The sequence below is a fragment of the Hemitrygon akajei genome, chromosome 3, assembly GCF_048418815.1.
Source record: "Hemitrygon akajei chromosome 3, sHemAka1.3, whole genome shotgun sequence".
NCBI classification, from domain to species: domain Eukaryota; kingdom Metazoa; phylum Chordata; class Chondrichthyes; order Myliobatiformes; family Dasyatidae; genus Hemitrygon; species Hemitrygon akajei.
In genome coordinates, this window is record NC_133126.1 from 80,392,420 (window position 1) to 80,409,725 (window position 17,306).

Below are 17,306 nucleotides of genomic sequence, written 5' to 3' on the forward strand. Positions count from 1 at the left end.
TTTGCCAAGCCTGTGTCTCCATCACTGTGGAGGACAAAGTTAGGAGTAGATCCGAACACCCCAATGCCACGTCATTCCCGACGTGGAACTGTATCACCATTACTTCATCTTTGCTGGATTTAAGTTTGGGAACTCCCTCCTTTACAGCACTGTGGAATAGCTTCACCATGACCTCTTCAATTCAGCAATAAATGATAACCTTACTAGTGACACCACCTCATACAGGAAGTGAGTCAGTGAAAACCATTCATCTGGCACAATAATCATTTTCCATGGTGGGTTTGATCACCAATGATAATGCAATCCAATGAAATTAACAAGGATCTCCACTCTTTAAGAAGGGAGGGAAGCAGATGGAAGGAAATTATAGAATATTTAGTCTGACTTCAGTGGTTGGGAAGATGTTGGAGTCCATTATTGAGGTTGGGGTTTCGGGATATTTGGAAGCACATGATAAACAGACATTGTTTCCTTCAGGGAAAAACTTGCCTGCCAAATCTGTTGCAATTCTTTGAGGAAATAACAGGCAGGATAGACAAAGGAGAGTCAGTGGATATTGGTTGCCTGGATCTTTGTCAAGGTGCCACACATGAGGCTGCTAAACATTGTCAGAGCCCATGGTATTACAGGAAGGACGGCTGAGCGGCAGGAGTCAGAGAGTGGGTAGAAAAGGAGCCTTTTCTGGTTGGTTAGTGGTGTTCTGCAAGGGTCAGTGTTGGGGTCATTTCTTGGTCTGCCAATGATTTGATGATGGAATTGATGGTGTTTTGGCCAAGTTTGCAGATGATATGAAGGTAGGTGGAGGGGCAGGTAGTGTTGAGGAAGCAGGGAGTCTGCAGAAGGACTTAGACAGATTGGGAGAATGGGCAAAGAAGTGGCAGATGGAATACAGTGTTGGGAAGTGTATGGTCATGCACTTTGGCAGAAGGAATGAAGGCAAAAACTATTTTCTAAACAGGGAGAAAATTCAAAAATCCCAGGTGCAAAGGAACCTTGAAGACATTTGCAGGATTCACTAAAGGTTAACTTGCAAGCTGAGTTGATAGTAAGGAAGTCAAATGCAGTGTTAGCATTCATTTTAAGAGGACCAAAATATAAGAGCAAGGATGTAATGCTGAGGCTTTATAAGGCATTAATCACACTGCACAGAGTACTGTGAGCAGTTTTGGGCTCCTTATCTAAGAAAAGTTGTGCTGACATTAGAGAGGGTCCAGAGGAGATTCAAGAGAATGTATCCAGAAATGAAAGGGTTAATGTATAGGGAGTGTTTGTTGGCTTTGGGCCTGTACTCATTGGAATTTAGAACAATGAAGGGAGATCTTATTAAAACCTGTCAAATATTGAAAGGCTTAGGTAGAGTGGGTGTTGAGAGGATGTTTCCTGTAGTGGGTGAGTCTAGGACTAGAGGGCACAGCCTTAGAATAGAGGGGCGTCCATTTAGAAGAGCGATAACGAGCAATTTCTGTAGCCAGCGGGTGGTGAATCTGTGGAATTCATTTCTACAGAACAGTTGCGTTGGCCGAGTTATTGAGTATATTTAAAGCAGAGGTTAAATATCATAAAATGTCCCAAGATACTTAAAAGATGCAATGATAAATAAAATTTGATAGCGAGTTACATAAGATGCTTGGGCATATGGCCAAAGATGTTTTAAGGAGGTTTTTACAGAGAAAATGAGAGGCTGGTGGGAGAGAGAGGGGTGCTGTGCATACGGTTAAGCTGCATAATTTGGAACTTCAACTGAGAGAACAGCCACCAGCAGTGGACTAAAACAGAAGTGCACAGGGGGACCTGTTCGTAAAATCGAGGTGTTGCCAGCCTATAAAGTGATTTGGTTTACCGTGGAAGAGGCACATTGCGCTTTGAATTAGGTCAGAGAGGGAAACAGTTTGGCGGAGTGGTTTTTGTTTGATGGAAAATGGAAGGGAAGAGGCCAGCCAGAAGTATATTAGAAAACTCAAGGCTAAAGGACATGGAGGAGAGTTTTAGATGCAGACGAACTGAGTCAGGCCATAATGGAATTTGACTTGTGCAGCCTTGGTGCTGGTTTGGTTATTTTAGGGGAAGTTAGAGTTGAAATTTCAGCTACATTTAGTACTGTATTTAAAACAAACTAGACAGTTATGTATGGATTGAACTTCGCAGTTGAAGTTCAAACTAATTTACTTTCTGGTTGGATGAGAGCACAAGGATGATACCAGATTAGAATCAGCTTCAACAAGCTCAACCAACTCATTACGCTGCTTAACAATTTTTTTTTAAAAACATATACCATTATGGTGCTCATCCTCATTTAATGGTGTCCTGTGCATGAGAACCAAGCCAGGTATGAGGAGAGATGTGTAATGGTATGTATTTTTGATGAGATTTGATAGAAATGTGAATATTATGTCCTTCTGCAAACCAAGATTGATTTTTGTTTTCCTCTCCGCAGGCGGAGACAGCAGCCAATCGGATCTGCAAAGTTCTGGCTGTTAACCAGGAGAACGAGCAACTGATGGAGGATTATGAGAAGCTGGCTAGTGATGTATGCACAAAAGATGTTTCTGCGGTTGTCTGACCAGTACTTTTAGAGTTGTAGAAATGTTTGTCTCCCTGAAACTGAAATGGGGCCTGAAATTAATCCACAAGTGGGTCATGTTCCGTCCGCGGACAGGCACTAGTATTGAGTTCTTCCTTACTGAATGTTCAAATAACACAACCCCTTCTGGTGTGAGCCAGTGTAATTAAATTGTAAATAATCACTCCCAACATACAGTAATTGATCTGTCAGCAAAAGCATAGAAATTAATTCTTAATTTTCAGGTTTTTCTACTGATGTCTTTCCAGGTTGGGGCCTTTACCTTGGAAAGTCTATCTTGTCCACCTGGATTACAGAAACTGTGTTTGTAGCCTTCAGACATGATAGATTTTAATGGCACTTTAGTAGACCACTTTTTACTCATCTGCCTGTTCAGTTTTGATGACCCTTTCTTGCCCAGGGGCTATTTAATTTTATTTTTAATAATGGGAATACTTGAATTGAATTTCTCTTAAAAAGCAGCTGTAAAGGATTGCTGGAAAAGTTATTTGCCAAAGATTTTCTCTCAAAAAGGGTTAGCAACTCCACTTCCCTACAAAAGCTGAACTATCGTAGGTGGCCCCACAGAGATTGGCTGCAGTTTAAGATGAATCTTCAGTATTGTAGCGCTGAACTATAGGGAGGAGCTGTGACAGGACACAGGAAAAGCAACACAGCAGCTCGGGTTGTAGAACTGCTGCCTCACAGTTCCAGTAACCAGCTTTGGTCCTGTTCTGTGGTGCTGTTTGTGTGAAGTTTGTACGTTCCTCTTGTGGCTTTTGGTTACCACACGCACACCCACCCACCCTGAAGGCCTGTTCATTGGTAGGTTAATTGGTCACTGTAATTTGCCTCAAGAATGTAGGTGAGAAGCAGAAACTGAGGTTTATAGAAACATGGGGAGAGTAGATTACAGGGAAATATTAATGGGAGAATGGAATTGCACAATGGACCAAATGGCCTGTTAGGTCATAAAGAAACATGAATGAATACAAAACCATTCCAAGCATTACACAAAACTCTTTCTAGCATTAAGAACAAGGCTGAGCACATCAAATTAGAACTACTTGTCCAGAAGGCATCTACTTTGCATTCTGGAAATGCAAATGAGTGTTGAAAACAAGTCTGTCCATTCAAGCACCCTTTATCCAGATTTAATACCCCATCTTTCCACCATGGTAGCCAAAGGGACATTGCTCGCTGATTCTAGGTAACAATCAAGCAAGGTCTTGCTTCACCAGATCCCAGCACCCCCTCCCAAGAGCCTTCTGCTTCACCCTTCCCATTACCCAGCTGGCTTACTTTCAGAAATAGGACACTAATTGCTTAGGCAGTCAGGCAGAACATGTGGAAATACGGTCTAGGTTTTAACCTTGAGAAAAGTTTGGGATGTGCTAATTTTAAGTTGCACAGATAGGTGGGTGGTGAGAGGAGAAACGTTTGTGAAAAGATGAAGGAGGGGAGAGGTAACACACACAAAATACTGGTGCAACGCAACAGGCCAGGCAGCATCTATAGGAAGAAGTACTGTTGACATTTCGGGTCGAGACCCTTCGTCAAGAGGAGAGGTTTTGACTTTCAACTTTTGTCAGTCACTTTCCTATCTCCCTGGTTACGAGTTCCCCTGGGGGTCCAGTTTAATTCTCACATTGTAGCAAATCCCAGCAGCCACTCCCAAGAGCTGCCAGGGCTTTCCCCAAGTTTTAGTACTGATATGTTGTAGGCTGAAGTCACAAGGTGGCAGTTAGTGGAAGACATAGAAATGAATAGGCGTTATAAATACCTAGGCCTCAGTCTATTTGTATTGGACAGATCGACTTTCCTGAGTCTCAGTACTTCTTGAGCTCTGGGTTTTCACAAAGGGGGATACTGTTAATGAAGTTAGGACCCAGTCACTGTGTGCCAATGTCTAGAGTGGGCCAAACTTTCTTGCTGATTGCCAGAGGCGTTTGATCAACATATGTGTATGTGTACATGTGTGTTGGAAGAGGGGTGGTGGATAGGGCATTTAAAGTTAAATAGCAATCAGGTAGAGTTACCTATAGTGCAGAAAATATGAGCCCAGCATAAGGTCCTGTAGATTTTGTCACATCTAATTTTGTTCCTTTATATCTGACTGTCCACACAATTGCACCACTCTGGAACAAAGCACCAATTCCTGACAATTCCTGTTGGATTTACTAAAGTTAAGGGCAGGTTCATGCTGTTGTGAGTTCAAGTTCAAGTTCAGTTTTATGGTCATTCAACCATACACCTCTGTACAGCTAAACGAAACGTCGTTCCTCTGGAGCCGGGGTGCAAAACACAGTACATATAGTCACACACAGAACATACAGTTACAATCCAGCCCACGTCGTCACAAAATAATATTGCACAAGTCCCTGAGTGGCATGGTCTGAAGATTGACAGGTGCATAAAGTGTGAGGTGCATGCTTATGTAAGATAGTATAACGCTACTGGCACTATTATAATAGTGCAAGCAGACGTGTAAATATGTGAAACAGCAGCAATGAGAGATGACAAGTGAACAGTGCAGGATGAATGTGTGTAGTCTAACTGGGAAGGAGCTGTTACCCGCCTGACAGTTCTGGTCCTTATGCTGTGGTACCCTCTGCCTGACAGCAGGAGGTCAACGAGAGTATGGGGAGAGTCTTTGACAATGGCCTTACCACAATCTAAAGGGGAGGGGTGACGGGGTGGTAAAGGGGAGAGGGGATGTGGGGGCAGGTGAAGGGGAGCCTCGCTCGCCTGAGGTGCTGACGTAGTTGTTGCGTTGCAGCTCCTCGAGTGGATCCGGCGCACTATCCCCTGGCTGGAAAACCGCTCCCCAGAGAACACCATGCAGGCCATGCAGCAGAAGCTGGAGGATTTCCGGGATTACCGCCGGCTCCACAAGCCGCCCAAGGTGCAGGAGAAGTGCCAGCTGGAGATCAACTTCAACACACTACAGACCAAGCTAAGACTCAGCAACAGGCCGGCCTTCATGCCGTCTGAAGGGAAGATGGTGTCGGTACGTGTCCCTTCTTTAAGCCCTTTCCTGAGAGAGCAGTTCCAATGTAACTACTTCACACAGGCCCTGAGCTTTTGCATTCTCATTCCCCATCAGTTTCTCACTTACTTACTGTTTTTTTTTAACGCAGACTCTATTCGGTCTGTATTTGGTCCAGATTTTATCGTAATTGTGCTATTAATTGTACAGCTGCAAGTTATGAATCTTGATTCACAGATCAAGTCACCTCTGAGAATCACTCACAAGCAACAGGTTCAACCCCATACAACACAATGCTGGCCTTTGTAACCTCATTTAAAGATACAAAGTCCTTTGTTCTCACTGTTCCATCACCCATCTCTACACTGCTCACTTTGTTGCCTCTCTGGATACCCTGCTCATCGCCACAACCTCACCTTCCCATTCACCATGCCTTGCCGGATCTGTGCCCGTTGACAGAACACTTGGGTCGACAGCTGGATCTGGATATGGGTCCAAAAGATTTAACTGCACCTGATGTGGTGTCAATGTTTCTAGTTCCTGGATATCCTGTTTCTGGATAAGGTCCTGACCCCAGTGGGTCCTTGCACTGGATGGGCCTTGAAGCCTGATGTCAGCTGTTGTTAGATCTTAAGAGCCCAGATGCTGTAGGCAGTGAGGGTAGCCTGGCAGTGGGTTGTTGGCAGTGAGGAAGGTGTATGAAGGCTTACTGGACTTATTCCATGGATGTAAAGTTTGTTTTCACACCACAATAACTCTCACTTTGCATGAAAGAATCTGTGGATGAACCAGTGTACATTGTGAATACTGTACTCCTTTAGAAGTCTTAGATCAATATATAGCAGCAGATCAATATATAATCTAGTTTTCTTTATAATATTTGTCATCAGTGTTTTTATTACTTTCAATCATAACCTGAATTCCATTTCTTATTTTGCCTCAGATCTTTCTGATGGCTAAAGGCACCCAGTACGATTGTACCCTCTATGATTTTCCTTCCCAATGCATTTCAAAAGCCATTTCTTTCACTTAATAATTGGAAGTAGCTGCAGATGTTGTGTTATTGCTGTAGATTTTAAACTGAAATGTGCAGTCGAAAGGTAATAGGAATTAGCCCAGTGAGTCTTACATCAGTGATTGACAAGATATTGGAGAGGATTCTTGGAGACAGGATTTATGAGCACTTGGAGAAGCAGGATCTGATGAAGTTTAGTCAGTGTGACTCTGTGAGGGGCAGGTCAGGCCTCACAAATCTGACTGACTTTTTCAGGGAAGTGACAAAATAATTTTGAAGAAGGTAGAGTGGTGGATGTAGTGTATACAGATTTTGGGTAGGTGCGCGACAAGGCTCCACATAGTAGGCTCATTCAGAAAGTCAGAAATCATGGGATCCTGTGTGGATTCAGAACTGGCTAACCCACAGAAGTTGAGGTGATAATGGATAGAGCACAGTCTGCCTGGAGGTTCATGACTAGTGCTGGAATATGTCCTGGGATCCCTGCCCTTTGTGATTGTTATAAATGACTTGCATTAGGAAGTGGAAGGGTGGGTTAGTAAGTTTGCAGATGACACGAAGTTTGGTGGTGGTGTTGATAGTGTAGAAGGTTGTCATAGGTTACAAGAGGACATTGACAGGACTGGGCTGAGAAAAGGCAGGTGGAGTTCGGTCAGGGGAAGTGTGAAATGATACACTTTGGAAGGTTGAACTTGAAGGCAAACTATAATGTTGATGGCAGGATTCTCAACAGTGTGGAGGAACAAAGGGATTCTGGGGTTCTCTTCCAAAGATACCTCAAAGTCAAGACATAAGTTGACAGAGTGGTTAAGAAAGTGTATTCTGGCCTTCATTAGTCAGGGGATTGAGGTAATGTTGCACCTCGATAAAACCCTAGTCAGACCACACTTGGAGTATTGTGTTCAGTTCTGGTCACCTCTTTATAAGATGGATGTGGAAACTTTAGAGAGAATGCACAGGAGATTTACAGAATACTGCCTGGATTAGAGAGCACGTTTTACAAGGAAAGGTTGAGCGAGCCAGTGCTTTTCTCTTTGGGGGAAAGGAGAATAAGAGGTGACAAGAGAGATGTACAAGATGATGGGTCATAGATGGGGTGGAAAGCCGGTACCTTTCTCCCCAGGGCAGCACTGACTATCGTGAGAGGATGATTGGAAGAAAGTGTATGAGGGATGTCAGAGGTAGTTATTTTACACGGCGAATAGTAACTGTGTGGAATGCACTGCCGGGGGTGATGGTAGAGGCAAATACATTAGGAACATTTAAGAGACTCTTAGACAAGCACATAGATGAATGAAAAATGGAGGACTCTATGGGAGAGAAGGGTTAGATTGATCCTGGAGTAGGTTAAAATGTTGGCACGACATCATGGGCTGAGGATCCTATATTGTTCCATGGTGTGTTCTAATGTGAGAATTGTAGAGACATGAAATGTGAATAAACATCCAGACTGGAGGGCAGGAAAACATAATCCATTGTTACAGCTATTTGATTTTTGGTTGTAATACTTAGGTTTTAAGTGCTAAAATGCGCGGCTGCGGTTATTTACAATGTATTTCTTTTTAAGCTTTCTTCCTAGGTGTTTACTTGGTGAGTATCTCGGAGTTTTAAGTCAGGTGTGGCCTGTCTGCAATAACTGCACTGTGATGTGCTACAATCTGCCTTGCACAGGGTCAAGTGAGTGTTGGTTCCCATCCTGTTGAGAGATTGTGCAGCTGTAAGTATGGGCGAGGTCAGGGACAGCACAAGCTGGTGTTGTATTCCTTGGTATTTAGAAACTTAAGCATTGATTTGATTAAAGTTTTCAGCTCAGTGAAAGAACTGTTAGGATAGACTGAAACTGTTGTTTGACTCTAGGATTAGTGGGTGTGTGTGGTATATAAGTTATAACCAAGCCTTTAGTAGTGATGTTGGGAAACATGTCCAAACAGAGCCTTGGGAACTTGGAACTCACTTCCAAGACTGAAGACTGGCCAATTATTAATTTTAAATGCATGTGATATAATTTTGCATCAAAAGAATTGATGGATGTGATGCTGAGGGTGGTATGCGGTTATGTCACTGGGCAGCCATCACCTGATGGAGCCGACTTAAGAATCTAAGTAATCATTCAACTTACATTGTTGAGATTGTTTCGTGAATGAAGGTTATAGACGATACCTGGTGTCGGTGGAGCCTTGCTCTGGGAAAAGGGGGAAAGTTTAACAGGGGACAGAAAAGGATACAGATAGGGAGTGGGGCTTGGAAAAGATCTCCAGCTACCCGAATGGTATATTTCATGGTGTGATCCAGTGCCACCTTCATATCATTAGTCTTAACAAATAAGGATTTAACATTTGAACATCAGTCAATAGGACACCAAGCCCTACGGCACAGAAATGCCACCCTTGGTGCTGGTAAGGATGATAGACTGTCCAGGCTAAAAAGCTTCACCAACCATGCACCCCCCCACCCCCCGAATCCTTTCTTGACCTTCTACAATCCAGGTAGCATGTGACACGTCAATCTCCATAAGCAAGTAGCTGCACCAAGCTCCCTTGCCCAATCTAGAACCCTCGTGAGGAAGGGGAGACCAGGCATCAAACCACAACAAAAGGAGGAGGAAATACAAAATGGAAGAGTTTCCCTGTGTGTTCTTCACTTCCCTTCTCTTACCTCGACCCATGATGAATTAGTCTGCTTCAGATTGACATTGACCTGGTCTCAGAGCAAGAGGCTCTTTTGAAAGAGCTTTGTGTAGGACAAGAAACGGGAGAGAAAGTTTAAATTCAACATTGATTTTCCAGATTAACATTCTTCAAACATAAAGTGAGAAATAATTTTGGTTGCTCTTGTTTGCTTAGTTTAAATGGAGTAATACTTCATTGTAATTGCCATTGTCTGCATTTTCTGCATTGAGCCCAGCAAAGCTAAGTTCTGGAGGCCAGCGAATGTTTGGCTATACTTCATCTTCAGACCTCAGTACAGGTCCTCCCCACATTATGGCGAGGTTCTCTTTCTGTGAATTGATTGTAGCTTAAATTGTTCTCCCAAAAGCTCATTCATGTGCACAGGTTGCTCATAGAGTAAGTCAGGTGTTTGTAAGCTGGGGAGGACCTGTGAACAGAGTAGACTAGGTGTTTACAGACTAGCATCAATTAACTAATATAACAGTCTCTAGTTGTGTACACCCTTGCGTTCAAGCTCTTTTTATATAACCTGCTTACAAGCAACACAGACACTGTCAGACTGTCAGGTCCTGCAGAAGGGTCTCGGCCCGAAACGTCGACTGTTTACTCTTTTTTTCCGTAGATGCTGCCTGGTCTGCTGAGTTCCTCCAGCATCTTGTGCGTGTCGTCCAGATGCTGCCTGGTCTGCTGAGTTCCTCCAGCATCTTGTGCGTGTCGTCCAGATGCTGCCTGGTCTGCTGAGTTCCTCCAGCATCTTGTGCGTGTCGTCCAGATGCTGCCTGGTCTGCTGAGTTCCTCCAGCATCTTGTGCGTGTCGTCCAGATGCTGCCTGGTCTGCTGAGTTCCTCCAGCATCTTGTGCGTGTCGTCCAGATGCTGCCTGGTCTGCTGAGTTCCTCCAGCATCTTGTGCGTGTCGTCCAGATGCTGCCTGGTCTGCTGAGTTCCTCCAGCATCTTGTGCGTGTCGTCCAGATGCTGCCTGGTCTGCTGAGTTCCTCCAGCATCTTGTGCGTGTCGTCCAGATGCTGCCTGGTCTGCTGAGTTCCTCCAGCATCTTGTGCGTGTCGTCCAGATGCTGCCTGGTCTGCTGAGTTCCTCCAGCATCTTGTGCGTGTCGTCCAGATGCTGCCTGGTCTGAGTTCCTCCAGCATCTTGTGCGTGTCGTCCAGATGCTGCCTGGTCTGCTGAGTTCCTCCAGCATCTTGTGCGTGTCGTCCAGATGCTGCCTGGTCTGCTGAGTTCCTCCAGCATCTTGTGCGTGTCGTCCAGATGCTGCCTGGTCTGCTGAGTTCCTCCAGCATCTTGTGCGTGTCGTCCAGATGCTTCCTGGTCTGCTGAGTTCCTCCAGCATCTTGTGCGTGTCGTCCAGATGCTGCCTGGTCTGCTGAGTTCCTCCAGCATCTTGTGCGTGTCGTCCAGATGCTGCCTGGTCTGCTGAGTTCCTCCAGCATCTTGTGCGTGTCGTCCAGATGCTGCCTGGTCTGCTGAGTTCCTCCAGCATCTTGTGCGTGTCGTCCAGATGCTGCCTGGTCTGCTGAGTTCCTCCAGCATCTTGTGCGTGTCGTCCAGATGCTGCCTGGTCTGCTGAGTTCCTCCAACATCTTGTGCGTGTCGTCCAGATGCTGCCTGGTCTGCTGAGTTCCTCCAGCATCTTGTGCGTGTCGTCCAGATGCTGCCTGGTCTGAGTTCCTCCAGCATCTTGTGCGTGTCGTCCAGATGCTGCCTGTTCTGCTGAGTTCCTCCAGCATCTTGTGCGTGTCGTCCAGATGCTGCCTGGTCTGCTGAGTTCCTCCAGCATCTTGTGCGTGTCGTCCAGATGCTGCCTGGTCTGCTGAGTTCCTCCAGCATCTTGTGCGTGTCGTCCAGATGCTGCCTGGTCTGCTGAGTTCCTCCAGCATCTTGTGCGTTTCGTCCAGATGCTGTCTGGTCTGCTGAGTTCCTCCAGCATCTTGTGCGTGTCGTCCAGATGCTGCCTGGTCTGCTGAGTTCCTCCAGCATCTTGTGCGTGTCGTCCAGATGCTGCCTGGTCTGCTGAGTTCCTCCAGCATCTTGTGCGTGTCGTCCAGATGCTGCCTGGTCTGCTGAGTTCCTCCAGCATCTTGTGCGTGTCGTCCAGATGCTGCCTGGTCTGCTGAGTTCCTCCAGCATCTTGTGCGTGTCGTCCAGATGCTGCCTGGCCTGCTGAGTTCCTCCAGCATCTTGTCCAGATGACTTTGTGTTTTTTTGTAATCCGTTCAAAATCTGGAAATAAGAACAAAGCATAGCAGTAGGCTGTTTAACATGTTCTTTCGTTCATTAAGGTCACGTGTAGCCTGTGACCCATCTCCCTGTATCCATTCTGATTATTATAAATCTATCAAACTCAGATGTTGAGCCGTTGATATTAAAGGAAACAATTGGTGTTCCGTCCATGCCGACCTAACTGAGCTCATCTCATTTGCCTGAGTCTGGCCCCTGTCCCTTTTAACCTTTCCTATCCATGAAGCTGTCAAAGCATCTTCTAAATGTCATAATCGTAATCCTCTCTTCTACCTCCTCGGCAGTTCTCTCCATATACCCGCCACCCTCTATGAAGGAAAACTGCCCCTCATGGTGGCTTTAAATCTTCCCTATCTCACCTTAGGTTTGTGCTCTCTGGTTTTGGATTCTGGGCAACAGGCTGCGACCATCCAACCCCTCTGAGCCCCTTACGATATTGTCCTTCTGGAAGTGGGTTGCTGTAGATGAAATAGGATGGATATGTGTGCAGGCTAACTGTGAGTCTTGGTGATTGCAGGATATAAATAATGCCTGGGGCTCATTGGAGCAAGCTGAGAAAGGATACGAGGAATGGCTGCTGAATGAGATCAGGAGGCTGGAGCGACTGGACCACCTGGCTGAAAAATTCAGGCAGAAAGCTGCGATCCACGAGGCCTGGAGCAACGGTAATTATTTCAATATTGAGAGGTGCAAAGAGGCATCAAGTCCAAATGTGTGGATCTGTTAATTTAATTGAATGGACGTGGGTGTTCATGTTCCTTTGGAGCACTAAAGCATAGCAGTTAGTCTCATCTATTATAACTTTACAATAAGAAAAAAATATTGAGAATTTGGGCAAAGCTTCATTAACATTGAGGTGACTGTGTTAGCAGAGAGTTTCAGGAGCTAAAATAAGCAGTGTGTGGCATATGATCTGCCTGTAATGGTGTAGAGCCTTCGATTGGCATCTCATTCCCAAACACACAGCAACATCCTCCTGGTTTCCTTGAGGGTTAACAAGGAAGTGTGACCTATGACCTTATTAGCTGCATGATTGACATCATAAAGAGGCATTAATTGATCGGGAATGATAATGGCACAATCTCATTTGCACAAAACAAATTGTATGTATAATTAACACAAATAGGTCCCAAGTTCTCGGTTAACGTTTCTTAACTAATCTGCCCTTGATATTGGATTGACGTGGTGCTTGGGGGCAGAGGGTGGGATATAAATCTTCAATATAGTCTTACCTCATTATGCCCCCTCCCTGACATGTTTACCACATGACAAGGTTATTAAAAGGAAGGAAATCACTGTTCATATTTACATTTTAATTGTAATACTCTTTACAGGCACTATTTCAATTTGTTGCCAATTGACTCTTGGAGTGCCCGGCATCGCGTCCAAGTGCAGTCAGCACAACTGAGATATATCACTGCAAATTATTAGCTGAAAAGTTCACGACCCTTGCCTTTTGATTTGTTAGTCACTGCTCTACCTTGTGGGAGGCTGCTAGAAAGAGTAGCTGATTGATCAGTTCCTGTTTGCAGAAATGTGTTCATATTCTGGTCCTTTTACCTCTGGGAGGAGCTATTAACTTTGGAGGAGGTATAGTTCAAAGTACTCTCAGGGTGAAGAGGACAATCATGAAACCAGTTTACGACAATGGAGCACATTTTTAGGAAGTCAAGGTGTAATCTATTTTGGGTGTTTAAAATGACAAAATCGGGCTACTTGGTTCAATTGCTGGGTTCCAATAATTCTTTCCTCTAATTGGACAGTCCAGAGCAAAACAAAAGCTAGGTTTTAATTTTAAAACTGGCCATTCTTTACATAAGTCCTGATGAAGGGTCTCGGCCTGTAACATAGACTTTATTTCCCTCCACTGCTGATGCTGCCTGACCTGTTAAATTCCTCCAGCATTTTGTGTGTGTTGCTCAAGATTTCCAGCATCTGCAGAATCTCTTGTGACGGAAATGTGGGGTGATTGGATAAGAGAACGGGCTCATTTAGTTTCCCAGGGCTTCCTACAAACCCCTCTTGCTTTGGTTACCCTGAAGTGTATGAAGAGAGCCTGAGGTGATTGAACCCAACAGTTTCGTTTTTGTGCAGTTATTATTCTGTCTCCATTCCTTGCTCACAGGACCTGCCTGGTTTTATAATCAGAACAAAGTCACTCCACCAGTGGGGCGCACACCTCAAGCTTCGAACATCTTGTTCCTGAATGATAGACGTGAACCTCCCACCACACTGTGCTCCTTGGAACATGAAACTGAACTGGGGGATAAGAATTAATGCTGACACCTAACAAACAGAGATGAACGCAATTCTAGCTAGGTCTCTTAAGAGAAGAGTTGGCCTCCTTACCTAGGTTTGGAGGGATAAGTGTTTTGATGAAGGTTCTCCAGCTAACATAGCAAGATTCAAGCTCGATGAAATCTGGCTGTTAGACAGACCCCTTTTGGGCATCAATAGAGGAGTAGAGAAGTGCAGCTGATTGTCGTTATTGTTAACTCCCAATCCACAATGCCGATCCAACTTTCCTAAGAGGGAGGATGACCTTTTCTGATCACTCTTTTCTGTGTCCACCTCGCTGTTTCAGGGAAGGAGGAAATGCTGATGGCCAAGGATTTTGAGACAGCCACCCTGTCAGAAGTCAAGGCAATACTGAAAAAGCACGAGGCCTTCGAGAGTGACCTGGCAGCTCATCAGGACCGCGTTGAACAAATTGCTGCAATTGCCCAAGAGCTGAAGTACGTGTTTCCACAAAACTCTCATTTTAGGACATAGAACAGGACCATTCTCTATTCTCTCTGTGCCTGTCATAATTTTATAAGATATATTCCATTTCCCCTCAGCCTGCAGAGCTCCAGGGAAAGAGGTCTGTTCAGCCTCTCCTTATTGCTCAGACCTTCTAATCCAGGCAGGATCCTAGTAAACCTCTTCTGTGTTGTTCCCAAAGCTTCCACAACCGTCACACACACCAATATCTGCAGGAGAAATTAGAGAACGAAATGGATTTGAATCTGCCCAGAGGGAGACAGCACACAAATCCTAAGTCCCAGCAAGCTGCTTTGAACTCAGTTTGACTGATGGCTTTTTTCTCAGACACGTTACTGCATCTTTTGTGATAGTAATGCTGTCCTTTGCGTAAATGATGTTTGTGAAAGGTGAGTACTGAAGACCATTTTAACTCCATCATATTTGGAGAGAGCCCTCAGTCTGAAAACCTCTCGGTGGCCAGCTAAGGGGGTTCGTCTGTAGGGTGACAGAACAGAAGGATGTTTCTGAGGAGAAGGACCCATCACTGATGGGAGTAAAATCCTTATTGTTCCACATCAGAAAATTGAAAGGCGCAGTTTGCAAATCCATCTGTGCAAACTTCACAGCTAGAAGAATGGAGCCAAGAACTCAGGAAAGGGGATCACCAGCTAGATGTTGGCTGTTCCCCTCCTCTCCCCTCTCATACAAGTCCAAAACAAGATCGCAGTACAGGTGGCCCCCATTTTGTGAACATTTGCTTTACGACAGCTCGCTGTTATGAAAGACCTACGTTAGTACCTGTTTTCGCTAACCAAAGAGGATTTTTGCTTTTATGAAAAAAAGACACCCGCTTTATACGTGCATTTACCCCAAGAAAGACTACAATGACCGTGAAGCCTTGTGCAGGAAGTTGTTTGCGCATGTGTGTAAGTGCGTATGCGTGTATGTGCGTATGTGTATACTTGCGTAGGCGTGTATGTGCACATGCATGTACGTGCCTTTTTTTTCCCACATCAATTTTGGCTCGCTACCTTCCCAATTTTGATAAGTGAAGCTACACCGTAATACAATATTTCTACTTTATATAGGCTGTATATTTATCATATCATTTCTGCTTTTACTATATGTTAGTGTTATTTTAGGTTTTATGTGTTATTTGGTTTGTTTTGGTAGGCTATTTTTTTGGGGTCTGGGAACTCTCAAAAATTTTTCCCATATAAGTTAATGGTAATTGCTTCTTCGCCTTACGACATTTCGGCTTACAAACGGTTTCATAGGAACGCTCTACCTTCGGATAGCGGGGGAACCTGTATTTAGCATTGCCTCATTCTGTTCATGATGTGCATTTTATGGGTTAATCAGACGTGGGGGCTTAGATGCCTTTTTATTGGAATCTTTACAGCCCTGCAGCACAGTGCAAGCTGAGCAGAGCTGATATATTTACCTGAACTACTTGAGGCTCGGTTAATGCTCCAGATAAGATTCTAGATATGGGGAGGTTTGGAGTTCATCGACAACAAGTCATTCCTGTTTTTTGCCCTCTGACAAAAAGTGACTTGCTTTATTTATTGAGCATTTATTGTGACCCATTTGGAAATGAGATGTATAAGCAAATGTCAGAATTAGGGCAGGATTATTGCATATCTACAGTTGTTCATACTGGCCACTAGGAAGTTGAAGGAGTGAGAGTGGGGCCAATTTGTATTATTTCTTAGCACTTTGTAATCTATAACCTGAGAAACTAACTAATTAACAGCCCCAAATTTGTATAGATTTAGAGGTAAAAGTCTTGGAATCCATGTGTAGTGTCTTCTCGATTTCTTTAGCAACCATTCAACTTCCTAGTGATGAGAATATATTGTTTTGGAGGGTGATGCTTCTTCCTTTTGTCCTCTCTCAGTCAATTCTTTATCTGCTGAATATTCTCCGAGCTCTTTTTTTTTAGCAAATATCTGTTCTGTCCTGTCATCAGTAGAGGATTGATTTGATTCTGGTCCTGATCCAAGGCCTTCATGTTCTGTGACTTGAGTTACAAGACAGTATTCAGGGCAGGAATCCTGATTGGTTTTCCTGGCCTGAGACCGGTCTGTCTGGCTTCTCAATATTGTACTTGGCACCAGTTTTCAAGCCAAGCATTCCTTGGATTGCACAAGCCTCTGCTGCAATATGCACAGCATCTGCATCAAGCTCATTGGCAAAGCTTCAACTAAGAAGGCAGTTTGCCCAGCGTTGAAGTAAGCCATTGACTCACCAGATAACACTTTCTGAACGAGAGAGCCATGGATTCAGGCCCTACTTAGAAGACTTGGTGTGATCTATACTACTATGTTAGTATGTCCAGAGGGAGCACTACAATGCCAGAGCAGTAAAATGAGGCCCTGTTTTCCTTGGGAATGTTTGATGACGATCAAATTATTCTTTACATCTTAACCTTTGCTTATCTTTCAGCTATCAAATTTTATCCTGAATTTGTCAAGTTTTTTTTTGGTGAGACACTGCTGGGTGGAAAGTGACTATTGCATTTGCCAGTTTTCAAACAATGATGACATTTCAAAAATGGCATCGCCCTTTGTGATATTCTTGCATTGTAAAAGCTACAATGTAAATAGGGTTCCTTCCCCTTTGCAATTTCAGGAAGAAACTCCCCAACAAGAGCCATGTTGTGGTATATTCTTGATACAGTAGTCCTTCGCATTCAGAGCTGGGGTGTAAGGAAGGTGAGGTGTGGGTGGTTGCTAACAGTGAGAGGGACAAAAGACTGGAATCTGGAGCAACGAACAATTTCCTAAAGGAACACAGCAGGTTGAGCAGCCACAGTGGGGCGGGGGGGGGGGGGGGGAAGGAATTGAAAGTTGGGTTGAAGCCCAGCGTTCCTCCAGCAGGTTGTTGAGAGCTTCTGTTGACCATGCACGTCTTATTGATAAGGCAGGTTTTCTCTGACTTTTACAGTGAGCTGGATTACTGGGATTCTCCAAGTGTGAATGAGCGGTGCCAGAAAATCTGTGATCAGTGGGACAACCTAGGAGCCCTGACCCAGAAGAGGAGAGACGCCTTGGAGGTATTTCCATC

The 17,306-nt window shown here is 44.5% G+C and overlaps 1 protein-coding gene across 6 annotated transcripts in view; it reads left to right on the forward strand.

Moving 5' to 3' along the window:
- actn1 (actinin, alpha 1) overlaps window positions 1-17,306 on the forward strand; it is a 238,282-nt gene that overhangs the window by 184,373 nt on the left and 36,603 nt on the right. For all 6 annotated transcript variants that reach the window (XM_073040216.1, XM_073040221.1, XM_073040218.1 and 3 more), the window contains exons 9-13: window positions 2,435-2,527; window positions 5,340-5,570; window positions 12,010-12,157; window positions 14,077-14,227; window positions 17,187-17,295. In XM_073040216.1, the coding sequence (XP_072896317.1) occupies window positions 2,435-2,527; window positions 5,340-5,570; window positions 12,010-12,157; window positions 14,077-14,227; window positions 17,187-17,295 (732 nt within the window). The remainder of the gene's footprint in view (window positions 1-2,434; window positions 2,528-5,339; window positions 5,571-12,009; window positions 12,158-14,076; window positions 14,228-17,186; window positions 17,296-17,306) is intronic.